We start from the raw sequence: 14,661 nt of genomic DNA, 5'->3' as shown, positions 1-14,661 counted from the left end.
CGTTCAGATATCTCTCGGTCCTGTTCACCGCTTCTTGCAGAGCGTCTTGCTGCATTCCTGCCGATCCCAATGTCGTCCATATGGTAAGGTCGTCCGCGTAGATTGCATGGCTGAGACCTTTAATGTCTTTTAGAAGGAGCGGTAGACCCCTCATTACAATATTGAAGAGCAACGGTGAAATCACCGATCCCTGAGGGGTTTCCTTTTGTGGTGCCTTGATCTGTTCGGTTCTTAGGTTTCCCAGACCTATGGGCGCTGTCCGGTCTGTGAGAAAGTCACGGACGAATTATAAGTCTTTTGGCCGCAGTTTGTCCTTTGTAAGCTGTCTAGCACCGCTCTGTGGGAGATGTAGTCAAACGCCCCTTTGACGTCCAGTGCTAGAATTGCGCTCTTTTGCTGCGTGCTGAGGTCGTCTATTACATCCTCTTTGAGTTGAAGAAGGATGTCTTGGGTCGATAGAAGAGGTCTGAATCCAAACATCGCGTTAGGGAGGAATTCGTTCTCCTCGAGATACGGGGATAGTCTGTTGTGTACCATGTGCTCGAATAGCTTCCCCACACACGATGTGAGGGATATTGGTCTCAGGTTCTGCACAGTGATCGGTTTGCCCGGTTTTGGGATCATTGTCACATCCGCGTGTTTGCAGCATGCCGGTATCTTCCCGGTCTCCCAGCTCTCCTTGATGTGCTTAAGGAGACACTCCGTGGCTCTGTCGTCCAGGTTACGGAGTGTCTTGTTTTTAACTCTGTCCCGTTCTGGGGTCGTGTTTCTCGTCAAGTTTCTGAGCGCCGCCAGTATCTCTGCCCTGCTGAAGGGTTAATCCAATTCTGGGTTGGATTTGCCCTCGTGCTCCAGGTGAGTGATCGTCGTCGTCTGTTAATTGTTGTCGTTGGTTGCCAATGTATTTTTCAGTGATGGCTTCGACCACCTCTTCCTCTGAACCCTGATAGTTGTGGATGAGGCGTTGAATATGTTGGCACGTGACGTTCTTTGACTCCGTCTTTGCCAGCAGCGACTTAAGTATTGCCCATGTTTTGCGATTGCTCAGGGTACCCTGTAGCCGGTCGCATAGCTGATTCCAGTTTTGTATTCCGAGTTTTTCTGCGTACTACTCAGCTTGCCTGGTCAACAGGGCAATGCGGACCTTGACCTTGCGGTTTCTCTTTTGTTTCTTCCATCTTTATAGGAGGCCCTGTCGGGCCTCCCAGAGGCGGAGTAAGTGCGGGTCAGCTTCGGGGTTGTCCGAAGTGAGTTGTATCGTCTTGGTGTGCTTGGTTACCTCTTCCATCACCTGCCTGGTCCATTCTTCAATATCGTCCATGTCCGCTGGGTGTTCAACCTTTCGGAACGTGGTCCAGTCCGTGATCTTCGCTTGTCCCGTTCTCAATGGAGTCTTGTTGTGTCGGAGTTCGGTTTGAATTATATAGTGATCGCTTCCCAGGGTTTCTTCCAGCCTCATCCATTCGATTTGCCGTATGCCCTTCGAGAAAGTTAAGTCGGGGCTTGTGCCCCTGGAGATGCTGTTTCCAATCCTGGTTGGACACTGAGGGTCGTTCCACAGCGTCAGTTGGTGGTGCTGAGCCGCGTTGTGCACATCCGTGCCTTTCTTGTTGGTTTTGTGGTATCCCCACGCTACATGCGGTGCGTTGAAGTCCCCAACTACGAGTATCTTCTGCCCTTTGGTAACTTTCTTTACCTCCCGCAGGAACTTATCGAAGTCCCTTAGGTTGTCCGAGGGCGGGCTGTAAACATTCAGGATAAATAGACTCTGTACTGTCTTTTTTTGCGGTATCATCTCTATCAAAGTGTGCTCAATTCTGTGGCTGATTTGGTGTTGTTGTGTTGTGTGGTGTTTCTTGGTGAGGATGGCTGTCCGGTTTCTTCCTTCGGCTATGTGTGTCTCGTACAGGGTGTAAGATAGACAGGTGGGGAAACGGCCCATAGAAGCCTACCTCAGCGCCGTGACCGGATTGTGTACTCGTCTGCTTGCGGGTAGCCCCGATCTGCGACAGATGGCGCTGCGGCGAGAGGAAAAAAAATTCGAATCGGATTTGCATGGAACTCTATGGGAGAGTGCGCAAAATAAACCGAGAGCACGACAGTTCTCCATTGAAATTCCACGAGAAATTATCTCCGTCAGTTTAACTGGTCGCCACCGGTCGCCCACCCGGAGTGAGAGTTCGCGGTGCTCCACATAGATGGCGCCACAGAAAAAGGAGAAGACCGAGTGGGACACAGTCCGGTCGCTCATTTGGCTCCCGTTTCCCCACCTGTCTATCGTACACCTTGGTCTCGTAGCCCCGTATCTTTATGGTGTCTGTTTCTGTTTCTTGTAGCGCAATGATATCCGGTTGATGAAGGTTGATAAATTGTAGTAGATTTTGTCTTTTCCGGTTGATCGATCGGCAATTCCACCGCCAGATTTTGAGGATTTCGGTCGCGTCTTTTCTTTCCCGTCTCTTTACTCTCCATTGTGGGTTCTGATAGTTTCTTCTGTCAGCGCATCCCCTCCTGGCGACTTTTTCGGCTTCTTTCGGGCTTGAATTCCCTTTCCTTCTCAAGGTCGGAAATACGTTGGTTGAGCTCATCACCCATCTTGCCCATCTGAGCATTGAGGGTCTCCCCCATTCGATCCATCTTGGCGTTGAGGGTCGTACTCATTTGGATGATGGTTGGATTAACGTTTTCAAACACCTTATTCACGGTTTCCATCATTTTGTTCATTTTATTTTCAACTGCTTCTGTCATCTGGCTCATTGTCTGATCAATCTTCTGATCGATCCTCTCATCTAATTTGTTCATGTGATATTCCATTTTTTGTTCGAGGTCCTCCGGCAGAGGTGTCTTAGCTTGCGGCGGTGTTTGCGACAGTTGTTGCTGCTGTTTCTGCATCTGCTCTATAAACTGTTACAGTTTCTGCTCTAGGGCCTGTTCCCTCGCCTTAGCTTTTTTTTTTCGTTGTTTTCTAAGCGCCAGATTAGCTCCGCGTTCTGTTTCTTAAGTGTGTCTATGGTCTGCTCGAAATGTACGTTACTTGAATCCTGCTGCGTGACCGTCAGTGGGGGAAACGGGTCTGGAGCAGTGGGAGAATGGGACCCCAGCTGGGGTCAGCTCACCACTCTGTCCTGCGGCAATGACGTCCGTTGCTGCTGCTCGAAAGGGCGGTCATTTGCAACTCCCGTCCAAGCGGCTTGTTTACTTTGCGATTTGCTTCTTTCCCTCACGTGTAGCGGTGGGGGACTTGGTTTGAGTCGTTTCTGGCATTCCTTGCTTGCCGTTTCGTGGGGTTGGTAGCACAGCTTGCACTTAGGCTGGCACTCGTGATTGTCTTGAGGATTTTCCGCTCCGCATCGGTTGCACCTGTTTGTGTCCGGGTTGGGGCAGACGTCCTGTCTGTGGCCGACATTCCCGCAGGCCCTGCAGTACTGCACGGATCTGCGGTGGGGCCGGCATCGGGTGAACACGCTACCCGCTTTCACGTAGAATGGCACGTGCGGTCCCTCGAACGTGAGTAGCGCCGAGCTGGATTTTCCGAGCATTCTTGCGTGCAGAATGCTGTAGCCGTTGACTGAGATAAGTTCTTTAACCCTAGTAGCACCGAATGTTGCCACAATGTTACTGGAATGTGGTCCGCCAACGTTGTGTATACGTGGCTAATGTCCGCAAAATGTCATGTCGCTGGAACGTTATGTGAAAACATTCCCGTAACATCACAGTAAACATTTGTGCTATGTTATGCCCTCAACATTTGTGCTATGTTATGCCCTCAACATTTGTGCTATGTTATGCCCTCAACATTTGTGCTATGTTATGCTCTCAACATTTGTGCTATGTTATGCCCTCAACATTTGTGCTATGTTATGCCCTCAACATTTGTGCTATGTTATGCCCTCAACATTTGTGGTATGTTATGCCCTCAACATTTGTGGTATGTTATGCCCTCAACATTAGTGGAACATAATTTATTAACATTGTTTATATATTTCCAATGACCACACAGCAAACATTTGTGGTATGTTTGGTCCTCAACATTCGTGTAACATTAACCTGGTGTCTCAAGTAGCAGCAAGGCTCTTTAAATCAACCGCAAAATTTGGTTTCTTAACCTATTGCGCTAGGAGTTTTTGCAGCGTTGCCCACAGGCGGTGCATTTTTTTAATAAAAATTGCAAAGAGCGAACTTACCTGAGGAAAAAGTAAAGAAAGAAAAAGGGTTAACTCCTTTGGAAACCCAGCGAAGGCACCGGTCTTCAAACAATAGGGCGCCCTATTTTTGAAGACCGTTGGCTTCGCTGCATTTCCATAGCAGTTAAGCCTTTTTCTTTCTTTATTTTTTCCTCAGTGAGTTCACTCTTTGCAATTTTTATAGAAAAAATACACCACCTGTGGGCAACGCTGCACAAAATCCTAGCGCGATAGGTTAAGAAACCGAATTTTGTGGTCGATTTAAAGAGACTGGTTACTATTTGAGACACCCAATATATTGCCAATTGACCACTACTTTTCAACATGAGCTACATTATGAAAAAATCAATTTACCCACAACAAGGACAGCTAAAAACGGACGAGCACACACATAGCCGCAGTGTGCTAGCCCCGTTTCTATCTTTCCTCGTCTCGGGCAAATTAGTCGCAGACTAGCTCCCTCAGCGATTTCACCCCACCTTCGCCTGTGTGAAAGTCGTCCATCAAATAGCACTGCTGCTGAACCGCTCTTAGAAGTTATTCACTTCACTTGAGAAAACGTGAGTACTCTTTTTTGTAATCTGCTTTCAATCATGTCGATCTATCCCAGTTTTATTTCGAGGTAATAGCTTTTATAAAAAGCTCAACTTTTTTTTAAACGTTTTTCAGCCAATCAGAATGTTTAACTTTTAGATGTTTGTCGCTCCAAAGTTCTTGCACAAAAATTTTCTGAGCAGAGAAGACACTAAAAAAGACATTTTGCCTAATTGTGAAGTAAACTTTGCGAGGGAAAAAAAATCTTTCTCAAGTGACAGAGAGATAAAGAACTTCTGATGATCTTAAAGGACAAACATTGATTTGAATTCCCAAAATAATTAGCACTTATAACCAACAAAGGCTAGACACATTTAGCTAATGAATGGGTATATTGAAGATAAAATGTTTGTCCCAAGTTGCTTTAATACCCAAGTTGACACCTTAGTAACTGTTGAGCACTGCACTTATTGACGACATGTCGGTTACCAGAAATGTAACCTGTAATATATATGCCTCACGGAACTCCAAAGCCAAATTTAGCAGCTATACTCCGCTTCCCCTTCTGTTGAAGCGCAGCATACACTACGAGCCATCCCAGTCAATTTAGCGTCAAGTCTGATGCGGCCTTGAGCTCTGCCTCCCGTTCCACACAACTGGAAGGTCATGTGATACTCTTCCGGCGCTGGATCAGCTGGGATGGCCCATACCATTCACTATGCTTTAACTTAAAGTGAAACGGAGCATAGTGGAGACAGCACTGTAAGTATTCAGACTCAATATTTCGAAATTATTTAGTGTTGATTTTCATTTCTTTTATATTAAACTTTCACAACCAACAAAAGTAAAAGGTTTCATGGATTACCAGTATCCCCAACCATTGGGCAATTGATTTGCATGATAACTTTTCTAAAAGTTTTTCTCCAATTGCAAGATTTTGAATTATTTTGGAGTGGATTATCTATTCTCTACAGCAGAAGACTGACTAATAGAACATGCATATCACAAGATGCATCCCCCCCCCCCCCCCCAGACAATATAATTTCAGCAATATTTTCACTTTGTGACACAATTTAAAGCAGTCCTCCACTCTACTTTTCTCTCTCGCATCTGCTCATGGCAAGCAGAGAAGGAAGCAGGGCCTGCTGGGAAAAGTATGCACATCCGTCTCCATCACTTCCTTCCAACCAATACGTGGCTTGCACATGACGTCATTTCCGATGCCCTCCAGAGAAAAGGGGAAGAAGGAGCTCCCCTCTTATCAGGGTCCCCCTTTGTGCCTCCCGGATTTGCACAGGCTTTGCTATTCTCCTCCCAGAAGATTATAGAAGATTAACCTGTCACTCAAAATTCTTAAAAAAGCAGCTTCCCTCTCCTCCTTTTACATAGTGTTCAAAAGTATGCGATGTGACATCAGCGCAAGGAGCCTATAGGAAGTTACAAAAGGAAGCTATCTCCTTGAAATAGCAACCACCTTTCAGGCAACCATGTAAAATCAGTCTTGCCAAAATGAGTCTTGCGCCCTAAATAGTTATACTTTATTTTTTTTTTTCAATGAAAATGCATTTTATGACATGGGTGTCCTATCCATGTCATTCTAACTTGTTCTAACTTTTTTAGTGGCCCTCTAAGAGGCACCTGTCACTGACCATAAAGAAGGACACTTAGAGGAATCCAAAAGATTTGTTGAGATAGGGTTTATTTTCATAAATCTTCCAAGTTTTACATTGCACTCAGTAGAAGCTGTAAGCTCAGCCAACTTGAGTAAAATAAACTGCGAGAAAACATCACGAAAAAGGTTACAGCAACAGGACCAGACATATACTGCGGAAACATTTGCAGATTCACTAAGAAACATACTCAACTTCTCAAAAAGTATGAGTGGTAACAACCAAGCTTAAGTTAGCAGAAGAAACATGCAGTTTGAAAGTAACTTTGAACTAAATAAAATTGACTAGATATAAGCAAAAGTGTGTAACAAACGGATCATTCTTGCATCCGTAGGGCAACTGCAAGAGGGAAAAAAAAGTAATTACACAGACGAAAATTATAACAAAAATGTTTAGCTCCTATTCATAGGCAGTATCGACGTTTACCAGGAATAGGTGTGACAGCTACTCGCTTAGTTCTATATACACAGATATTAGATTGTGAAAATAGTGGTAAATAAGTTCAATAAAAAAAAACCACTAGAGTAACCTGCCACTGATGTTACCATATCTGTTGCTGCTCAAAGTTATCATAAAACAAACATATGTCATATTAATGAATAGAGAAGGAAGAGGAACAGTTACATAAAACTAGAGGGCACACAGTCCCTTATCGCCATCTTGAGCGGAGTGTCACCCTTTCTCTACACCAAGTGTCTTTATTAGCTGTAGATTACTCCCAGAAGTCAAAAACTTATTTTCGGAAACCTCAATGAGACAGGCAAATGTCCTGCTTGTCCTCTGTCAATAACATAAACGTCATAATTATTGTGATCAATAAATTACATGGGTCCCCACCCCCTAGCCACCTAAAAAAAGCTGTGCACATGGCAGGCTTCATGTTACTTGGTAATGACATTAACGAGATAAACACTCACTTTTCTCAGTACTGTTTCTAAAGTGCAGTCAAGGTCAGAAAAACAAACTGACATATTAAGGAACATAATTTCCACATCAAAGGTCACTCAATGCCTGGAAAGTAGTTATAAAAGGGAAAGTCAGAGCGAAAGAAGCTGACTATAAACATAATATTGTAAAAAAAAGTGCTTGCCTCTTTCTACAATGTCACCTCTAGGCAGAGGCAGCGCCCTCCTGCAAAAAGCATATTAAAGAGTAAAGCTATACAGGGCGTTCCTTTAATTCTTTACAGAATTGAAAAAGAAAAAAAAAAAGCTGATAGCTACGTGGATTCGCCTTCAGTGTATGTTTGTGGGGCTTGGAGGGCATATGAGGGGATAAATGTCACAGTATGTTGGCTAACAAAAATCTGTTAATTAACTTTTTCATAAACGGTTTAATGGGCCACGTTGCAATTGCAGTTTTAAAGGGAGCCATTAAAAAAAAATTGGCTTGCTCTTTATGTTTATACAGCCTTGATGGAGATGCGCCTCAACGGGTAATCGGTCTCTTAGCTGTAGATGAGAAATTTGGCCAGTGCGGTACAACCGCTAACCTGGGATTTTTAACGTGCATCACGCAGTAGTGATCACACGAACGCGTGCCGGTACGAAACTCATCCAGATCGAAACGGGCGGGGGCGGCGGGGATCGAACCCAGGAGGTTCCCAGCGCAAGCTTTTGCTCCACGCTCCGAGCTGAGACGCGTTAGCCCACTCGGCCACTTCATCCCTGGGAGCCATTAGTAAAGGCTAACCCAATTTATACAGTTTGCAAAAAAAAAAAAAAAAAAAAAAAACATTAAGATATTTATTGTTAAAATTTTGCCTTTCTTCGCTTGATTAAAAACCGCGTGCTGAATGGCGCGCCTGGTTAGGATTCGTAGAATAGTGATGGATTTGTTTCGGGTTCATCGTCACTATCTCTACAGCGTGCCTTTGATAGACGTGTCGGCGTCACTCTTCTGAGATTGTGACAGAGGAACAGAAGTGGCTATGTCACTCTTCTACCAAGCATAATCAGGAGCGCGTTTTGAATCAAGCGAAGAATGGCAAAATTATAACGACGAGTATCACAAAGCTCATTGTCTTTTCGCAAATTACCTCCATTGGGATGGGCTTTATTGATTGCTTCTTTTAAAACTGCAATGGCAACATGGCCAATTAAGCCATCAAATAAAAGTTAATTATCAGTTTTTGTTAATTAGTGAACATACTTCGACTTTTATCTCCTCACCTAATGTACGCCGAGCCCCAGAAACATACAGTGAAGCGGCATTCACGTAGCTATCGGCTCTTTTTTTTTAAAGATTTTGTAAAAAATAAGAAAAAACATTCTGTATGCTCAAATGCTTGCAAAAAAAAAATGGGTTGTGGATATTTAGACAGCGTGATGTTGATCAGCCATTCAAATGATGCGCATACGTCTACGCTATAGATGAGATATTTAGCCAGTGCAGTACAACTGGTAGTCTGGGTCTTTAACATGTGTTACACAGAAGTGATAAACAAACGTGTGCCGGTATGATGATCATTCAAATCGAAATAGACAGGGGTGGGGTTTGAGCACATGATCCGTGGGTTCTGCAGCAAAGGTTTGTGAACAATCGTACTAGCTCTCTGCACAAGTCATAATTAGAAGCTGGGAATTTCATAACCTAAATTGTGTCAAAGTTAACTGAAATAATATGTGAGAGCATTTTAGATTTTATTTTAAATCATTATGTAAAAGTTTTCAAAATTCATAAAGTCTCAAATAAGTGTTATAGCTATACAAAAAACTTCAAAAGGAAATCGGTTGTATGAATATTTACACTGAAGTGTCAGTCACGGCTCCTTGATTCACAATTATAAGATACACTGAGGCCAGTGCAGGGTAAAAGGTAATCTGAAGTAGCTCAAAATGCATCACAGTTGTGATGTCAGGAACAAAAAGCATGCTGCTCGAACTCCTGATCAAATAAGGACACTGGAGCGAGGAACCTTTGGCTCCGAAGCAGGTTCAGCATTCATAAATGTAAATACTGAAATTTAAAAATATAAAGAGAAAACTTTAGCGTATCCAATAAATGAGGTGACATGCCTTTGACTGTGTAACGGGACCTGGAGGTCTTGCAAAACCGAAACATGGGCTTCTTCTCTTCCCCCTCACCTCTTGTGCACTGTCCCATCATACGTTCACGAGCACTTGTCAACTGCCTTCTGGCAGATTTCACAAGCACTCCGACTTGTACGGCTGTATAGCTCAATAAACTAGACGTTGGCTTCAACCAGAGGGACACAGGCTCGAACCCCAGCACTCCCACTCTTCCGGTGCTTTTTTATACTGCTGAGTGCACTTTTGTCATTACCATGGCACACCATTACCATGGCAATGTTGCACACATCCTGTTAAATGCAGTCATGGACACACATCGAGCACTCCAGTTGAAGGGCTGTATACAGCTGCCTCCATAAAAAAGTGGAATCAACTTATGCCAAAATAGAATCTGTAGCACTCACCGTTTTCTTAACGCGGGCCGCTGCATATCTCAGCCAATCAGCAATGGCTTTCAGCGTTGTGTTTTTCTGAACTACAATGGCTTCCTCACCATTTTTCTTCTTTTGCTCAAAACATCTGTGTACTGCCCCTGTTGCAGGCACAAACATGTGAACATGAAGATAGCAATTAATTTGCAATGGTGTTTTTCTTACATACATGTCTATAAAGACCATGTACTAGGTCTACTGGCATGCGATAATAGCAAAAGTAACATAATTTAGGTTCATTGAAGTGAAAACAAGTATGTTTGATTTTGAAGCTGGCACCTTATTGGAAGCAAAAGGATAACCAACAATCCCACAAAATATGTTGCAGTAACCTAGCAGGTATTGCTGTGATTTTCAAAAGGACACTGCCTACAACTTCAAGAGCTAATATTGGAATCTCTATTTTGCCAGGATGTTCATAATTGCAAAATCAAAAATAAGTCTTCAGAGAAGATTAAAAATGGCAGTCAATTGGAATTCTTATTGCTACAAAAACCTATAATGGTGTTATAAAGGCCCCATTACCTGTCACCACACAAACAAGCTGGAGGTGCTCCATACGTAGTTTCCCCTTTCTTCCAGTCATGCAGTAGTTCTTTGCAAGAGCATCTAGCATGCACCGTTTCATTACAGAGCGCGTGACATCTTGCACCGACGAACCTCCAATGAGCGCGAGGTGAGCAATCTGTAAAGAAACATACGCAGTCATGTATTGTTAATATGGACCCCGCTGATATGGACACCCAGCTATATGGACGAAATTCTCGGCCCCGGTTTTTCGCCGTGCACTTCTGCCTCTATAATATAGAAACCCGCAGCCCAGACTATGGCCGGCTGTTTTGGGGACGAAATGGGAAAATACAGGCATTTTTGTCTCACTATGTTATTATGGACACGGGTCCACGAAGCAAAATGAAAAAGAAAGAATATTAGTGACCTGCAGAGGTCCCGTGTGTACCCGGAATTCACTATTGTCGGCTGTTCCTTGCTCGTCTCGTTATTTTTACGGATGAAAAAGATTAGTGAACCGCTGAGGTCGCAGCGTGCATACCCGAAATTCACTATTGTCCGTTACTTGTCTTTTCATTTTGAATACGGGTCCACAAACGACCCCTCCCCCAAAGAAAAAAAAAAAAGATAAGTGAATCACAGAGGTCACAGTGTGCACCCTGAATTCCCTATGGTCTGCTGCCCATCTTGAGATAAAACCTGGGTACCTAAAGGTGGTGGAGTTTTTTCGGGCTTTAAAATTAAAAGGCATGTCATCCCCTTTCTACACTTATTGTGGTATGCAAATAGCATCACACAGTGCTACACAAAAGTTGAAACTTTACAGCCCACACTGTTACACAGAAGTTGAAACTTTGCCAAGTGTCTTCCACACATCAAGAAAAAGATGTTAAATGAACCTAACTGTTGTTTTAAGACTTTAGGGCTGGTACTGGATCAAGGATAGTATAAATCTCTGCAAGGTTCATCAGGTCAAGTGAAACCAGTACTGCATTTGCCTATGAGCTAACCAAACTGTCTTCATACAATGCGTTTTTGAGTATGTGTGGATGACCATGGACTGTCGATAGATTCTCGTTCGAGTGTGTGAAGTATTAACATACAAGGGCTTCTTTGTTCTCATCCTCCTGCAGAAGTGTCTCCAACTGTGCAACGTCCTCATGAGATGAGAGTGGCAGAAGGTGGAGGACCGCAGGGATCGTAGTTGGTTTCTTGGGCTCATGACGTTGTGCCTCCAGCTGTCTCAATATTTTAGCTTGGCTCTGGAGCTGCGCCGCAATGCCTCCAAGCAGTCGAAGCACCTCTGCCTGGAATCCTGATAATTTCAAGAATAGCTGTACTATAAATTCATAAGTATAGATTAGGGCTCTGATGAATAGGGAAGATATGACATTACAGTATTTGTATGCATGATATGAGCTGATCTTACCTGTTCGCTTACGTTTAGCTCCCGGAACATCCGCAGAACTGGACGAAGGGGGCTGCTGATTCTGAGGGACAGGCATTTTTGGAGGCGCAGGAGTCGGAATGAATGTAGAAATCGATGCTTGTGGGTTGCCATGTCCATGTTGCGCAACTGGTTCACTTTCTTGCTCATCCTCGGATGATGACAAGATGTGCCGAGGTGGTTTTCTCTTTCTTTTCTGCGACCCTTCTTCTTCTGTCGCAAGGTCGGATGTCTCCTCTGCTTTTTTTTCTTTACGCTTGGCATCTTCGTATGTTGCTGAGGGAAGAAAACTCAATACTGTAGCTTATGGCAAAGTTACGTCTAGATGTGAGCCTATGAGCACTTCATAGTAAATAAAGGCATTATTATCACCAATAGTTTACACCAAAAGCCTACCTCTGCTTATTTCAATCTGAATGAGCACAGTACCAGGACACATTTATATGCCATAATGAGCAATGTGTAACACATATTAAATATAGCAGACTAGCAATAATAGTGGACCGTAAGTTTCTCACCTAGAGCATGAACCAGCGCTGCCACACCTCAAAGACAGGCTGTTCTTTAAACAAATTTGCAGTCTTATTAAATGAGAAGCCCACAACATGTGTCTCAGAAAATACCCTTTCTCAAAAGGTGTATTTTTAGCCTAAATTGTCTCTTCAAGGCTAGTCCCAGCAAGCAGATCATAAGAAAAATGTACTGCATAATTCTGAATTGAGTAGGCATTTATCAGAACAGGTGGCATATCCTTTTTCCACCAAGGTGGGTGGTTAGAAAAATATGATAATGTGGAGCCTCGCAAGGTGCTGCAAACCGGTTCATTCAGATATTAATCAGGCTTCAAAGTTTGGAACATAATCAGTCAGCAGGTTCAATGAATTTGGATACCAACTCCACATATTTGTAACTGCGCGCACTGACTCAAGGAAGTAACAAAAACAGCAACCTTGCCAATTTGCCATTTGGCAGCTGCATCTCAAAACTGCCCGACAGTTTAAAAAGTTGCCTGCTAATTAGCTAGAAAAAAAAAGTGATGGTAACGATTGCTTCATGTTGCAACATGCCTGGCATATTTTTACAGGCACTTGTTTAGGCTTAATCTATTCCCTGTAATTGCTGTAAGGATTAGAATCTACACTTATGTTTTTCTTTAACTTCAACAATCTTTGATCACATTTTTAGTAGGAAAATAGGCTGTGCACAATTGTAATTTTGGGATTTTTGGAATGCTTACGGCCCATAGTGTGAGTTCTTACAAAAATAGATGACCTCAGAAACATATATAACGAGGTTTCTGAGATTGTCTACCTGCGGTGATAACTCAATCTACAGGCTGTGAGCTTCCTAAAAATCCAAAAATTACAATTATGCATTGCCTATTTAGTATTTTCCTATCAAAATAGGATCAAAGACCGTGACATACCCCTTTTTGAGCGGAAAAATCGTCCCGGGATGGGTGGTGTATTTTCCAGCAGCGGCACCAGCAGGGTGACAAGGGCGCTTGTCAGTCAATGGCGAGCGACGGCAACCCCGTATCTGGGTGCGGACTGCCTTTCAGACTTTTTTAGCTAGCTACTTAATCTCTCATCGTTGGAGTTAGGAATAGCATGGGAGCGAGAAAGAAAATGTCTCCCGCAAGTATTACTAGAACACGCTCCAAGAGGTAGACGAGAAGACATCATTCCCGCTGAGGAAGGCGAGGTGAAAACTATAGTTTGCATGTATTCCTATCGTCACAGGGTTAATAAGCGGTTTTGTCTGCTACACTATATAACAATATCAAGCATCTTCAAAAACCTCTTTAGTGTCCCTTTAGAGGCCAACATACACTACATGCTTTCCACTTTTTCGTACTTCCCTCTCTTCTATATCCTCCCCACATCTCTCCTTTCCACAACACGGCTCCCCCTCACAGTTTAGGAGAGGAGGTCGCTAATATGATTAGCTCCCCTGCAGAGGATAAAGGTCGAGTGTCGGTCTTTAAGGGAAAGGAACAGCTAAAATTTGTAAGAATCTTGATCCGGCAGTATTTTCATTACTTAATTATGTAACAGACACTTAAGAATATAACAAAGCCAATAAGCAGCTATGTGGACCAGCAGTTGATTTTTCCCCATAAGTGGCACAGAAGCATAATGACTTTTCAATATAAATTCAGACAAAATCTGGATCTTGTGCCCTAAAAACTCAAAAGTGTAGATGAGTAGATTTTTTTGGTTGAATATTACTTTCTGAATTATGAGTAAATAAGAAGAAACTTCCAGAAATAAAACTACCTGCACTGCATCACACATTCCATGCAAAAAACAAAAGCTTTCACCAGAAATAGAAGAAGGAATGTTCAATAGTGTAAAAAGAAATGCATGAAATGGATGAAGATTAATATAGGTACTACTTGCATTTATCAGTCTCTTTTCAGATACAACGTGAAAGGTAGAAACACTTGAAATACTTAGAATAAAATACTTAAAAACTCCAAAATAAGACATGTCACGATACATAAGGTAAAGCCTTGCAAGCAAATGACTGTTTGTGGGATTAGCATAGAAATTACAAAGTGCAGAAATAATATTTGATTTCTATTATTGGACTTACAAGATGATCCCATGGCTCTGCATGGGAGTAAAGCCCAGCCAGCGGAGGGCTTTTCACAATCTTTCACAGCCTTTCTCAGCCTGGTGCCTTTATAGGGTGCCCAAGCTGTGTTGTCGCCTTTTAACCAGTTTGATGGAACTACTGATACTGACTCCACATCATCATCATCCTCCATGAAGCTAACAACATGATACATTATCTGAAAAGAAGAAGTATACTATTTACTTTCTAAGCCATTTCTGAAAAATTTGCCAC

At 43.0% G+C, this 14,661-nt stretch overlaps 1 protein-coding gene across 1 annotated transcript; it reads right to left on the bottom strand.

The window, feature by feature from the left end:
• Positions 1–7,123: 7,123 nt before the first annotated feature.
• Positions 7,124–12,053, bottom strand: LOC115315261. Its single transcript, XM_029974495.4, has 5 exons — positions 11,791–12,053; positions 11,465–11,676; positions 10,377–10,536; positions 9,825–9,952; positions 7,124–7,519 (listed from the first exon to the last, which is right to left on the bottom strand). Exons 1-5 carry the CDS (start codon positions 11,864–11,866, stop codon positions 7,499–7,501), a joined length of 597 nt encoding a protein of 198 aa, XP_029830355.2. The 5' UTR covers positions 11,867–12,053; the 3' UTR covers positions 7,124–7,498.
• Positions 12,054–14,661: the final 2,608 nt, after the last annotated feature.

This window comes from Ixodes scapularis, unplaced genomic scaffold (assembly GCF_016920785.2).
Source record: "Ixodes scapularis isolate PalLabHiFi unplaced genomic scaffold, ASM1692078v2 PGA_scaffold0__279_contigs__length_252992795, whole genome shotgun sequence".
Classification (NCBI taxonomy): Eukaryota; Metazoa; Arthropoda; class Arachnida; order Ixodida; family Ixodidae; genus Ixodes; species Ixodes scapularis.
This window is presented reverse-complemented; position numbering and strand designations above follow the sequence as displayed.

Bases quoted from the DNA above. Each gene is read 5' to 3' on its own strand.
- LOC115315261 (XM_029974495.4), bottom strand. From the start codon at position 11,866: ATGCCTGTCCCTCAGAATCAGCAGCCCCCTTCGTCCAGTTCTGCGGAT. The intron at 10,537-11,464 runs GTATGTTAATAC...GTTTCTTTACAG, and splicing joins ATGAGAACAAAGAAGCCCTT to ATTGCTCACCTCGCGCTCAT. The intron at 9,953-10,376 runs GTAATGGGGCCT...TGCCTGCAACAG, and splicing joins GCTTGTTTGTGTGGTGACAG to GGGCAGTACACAGATGTTTT.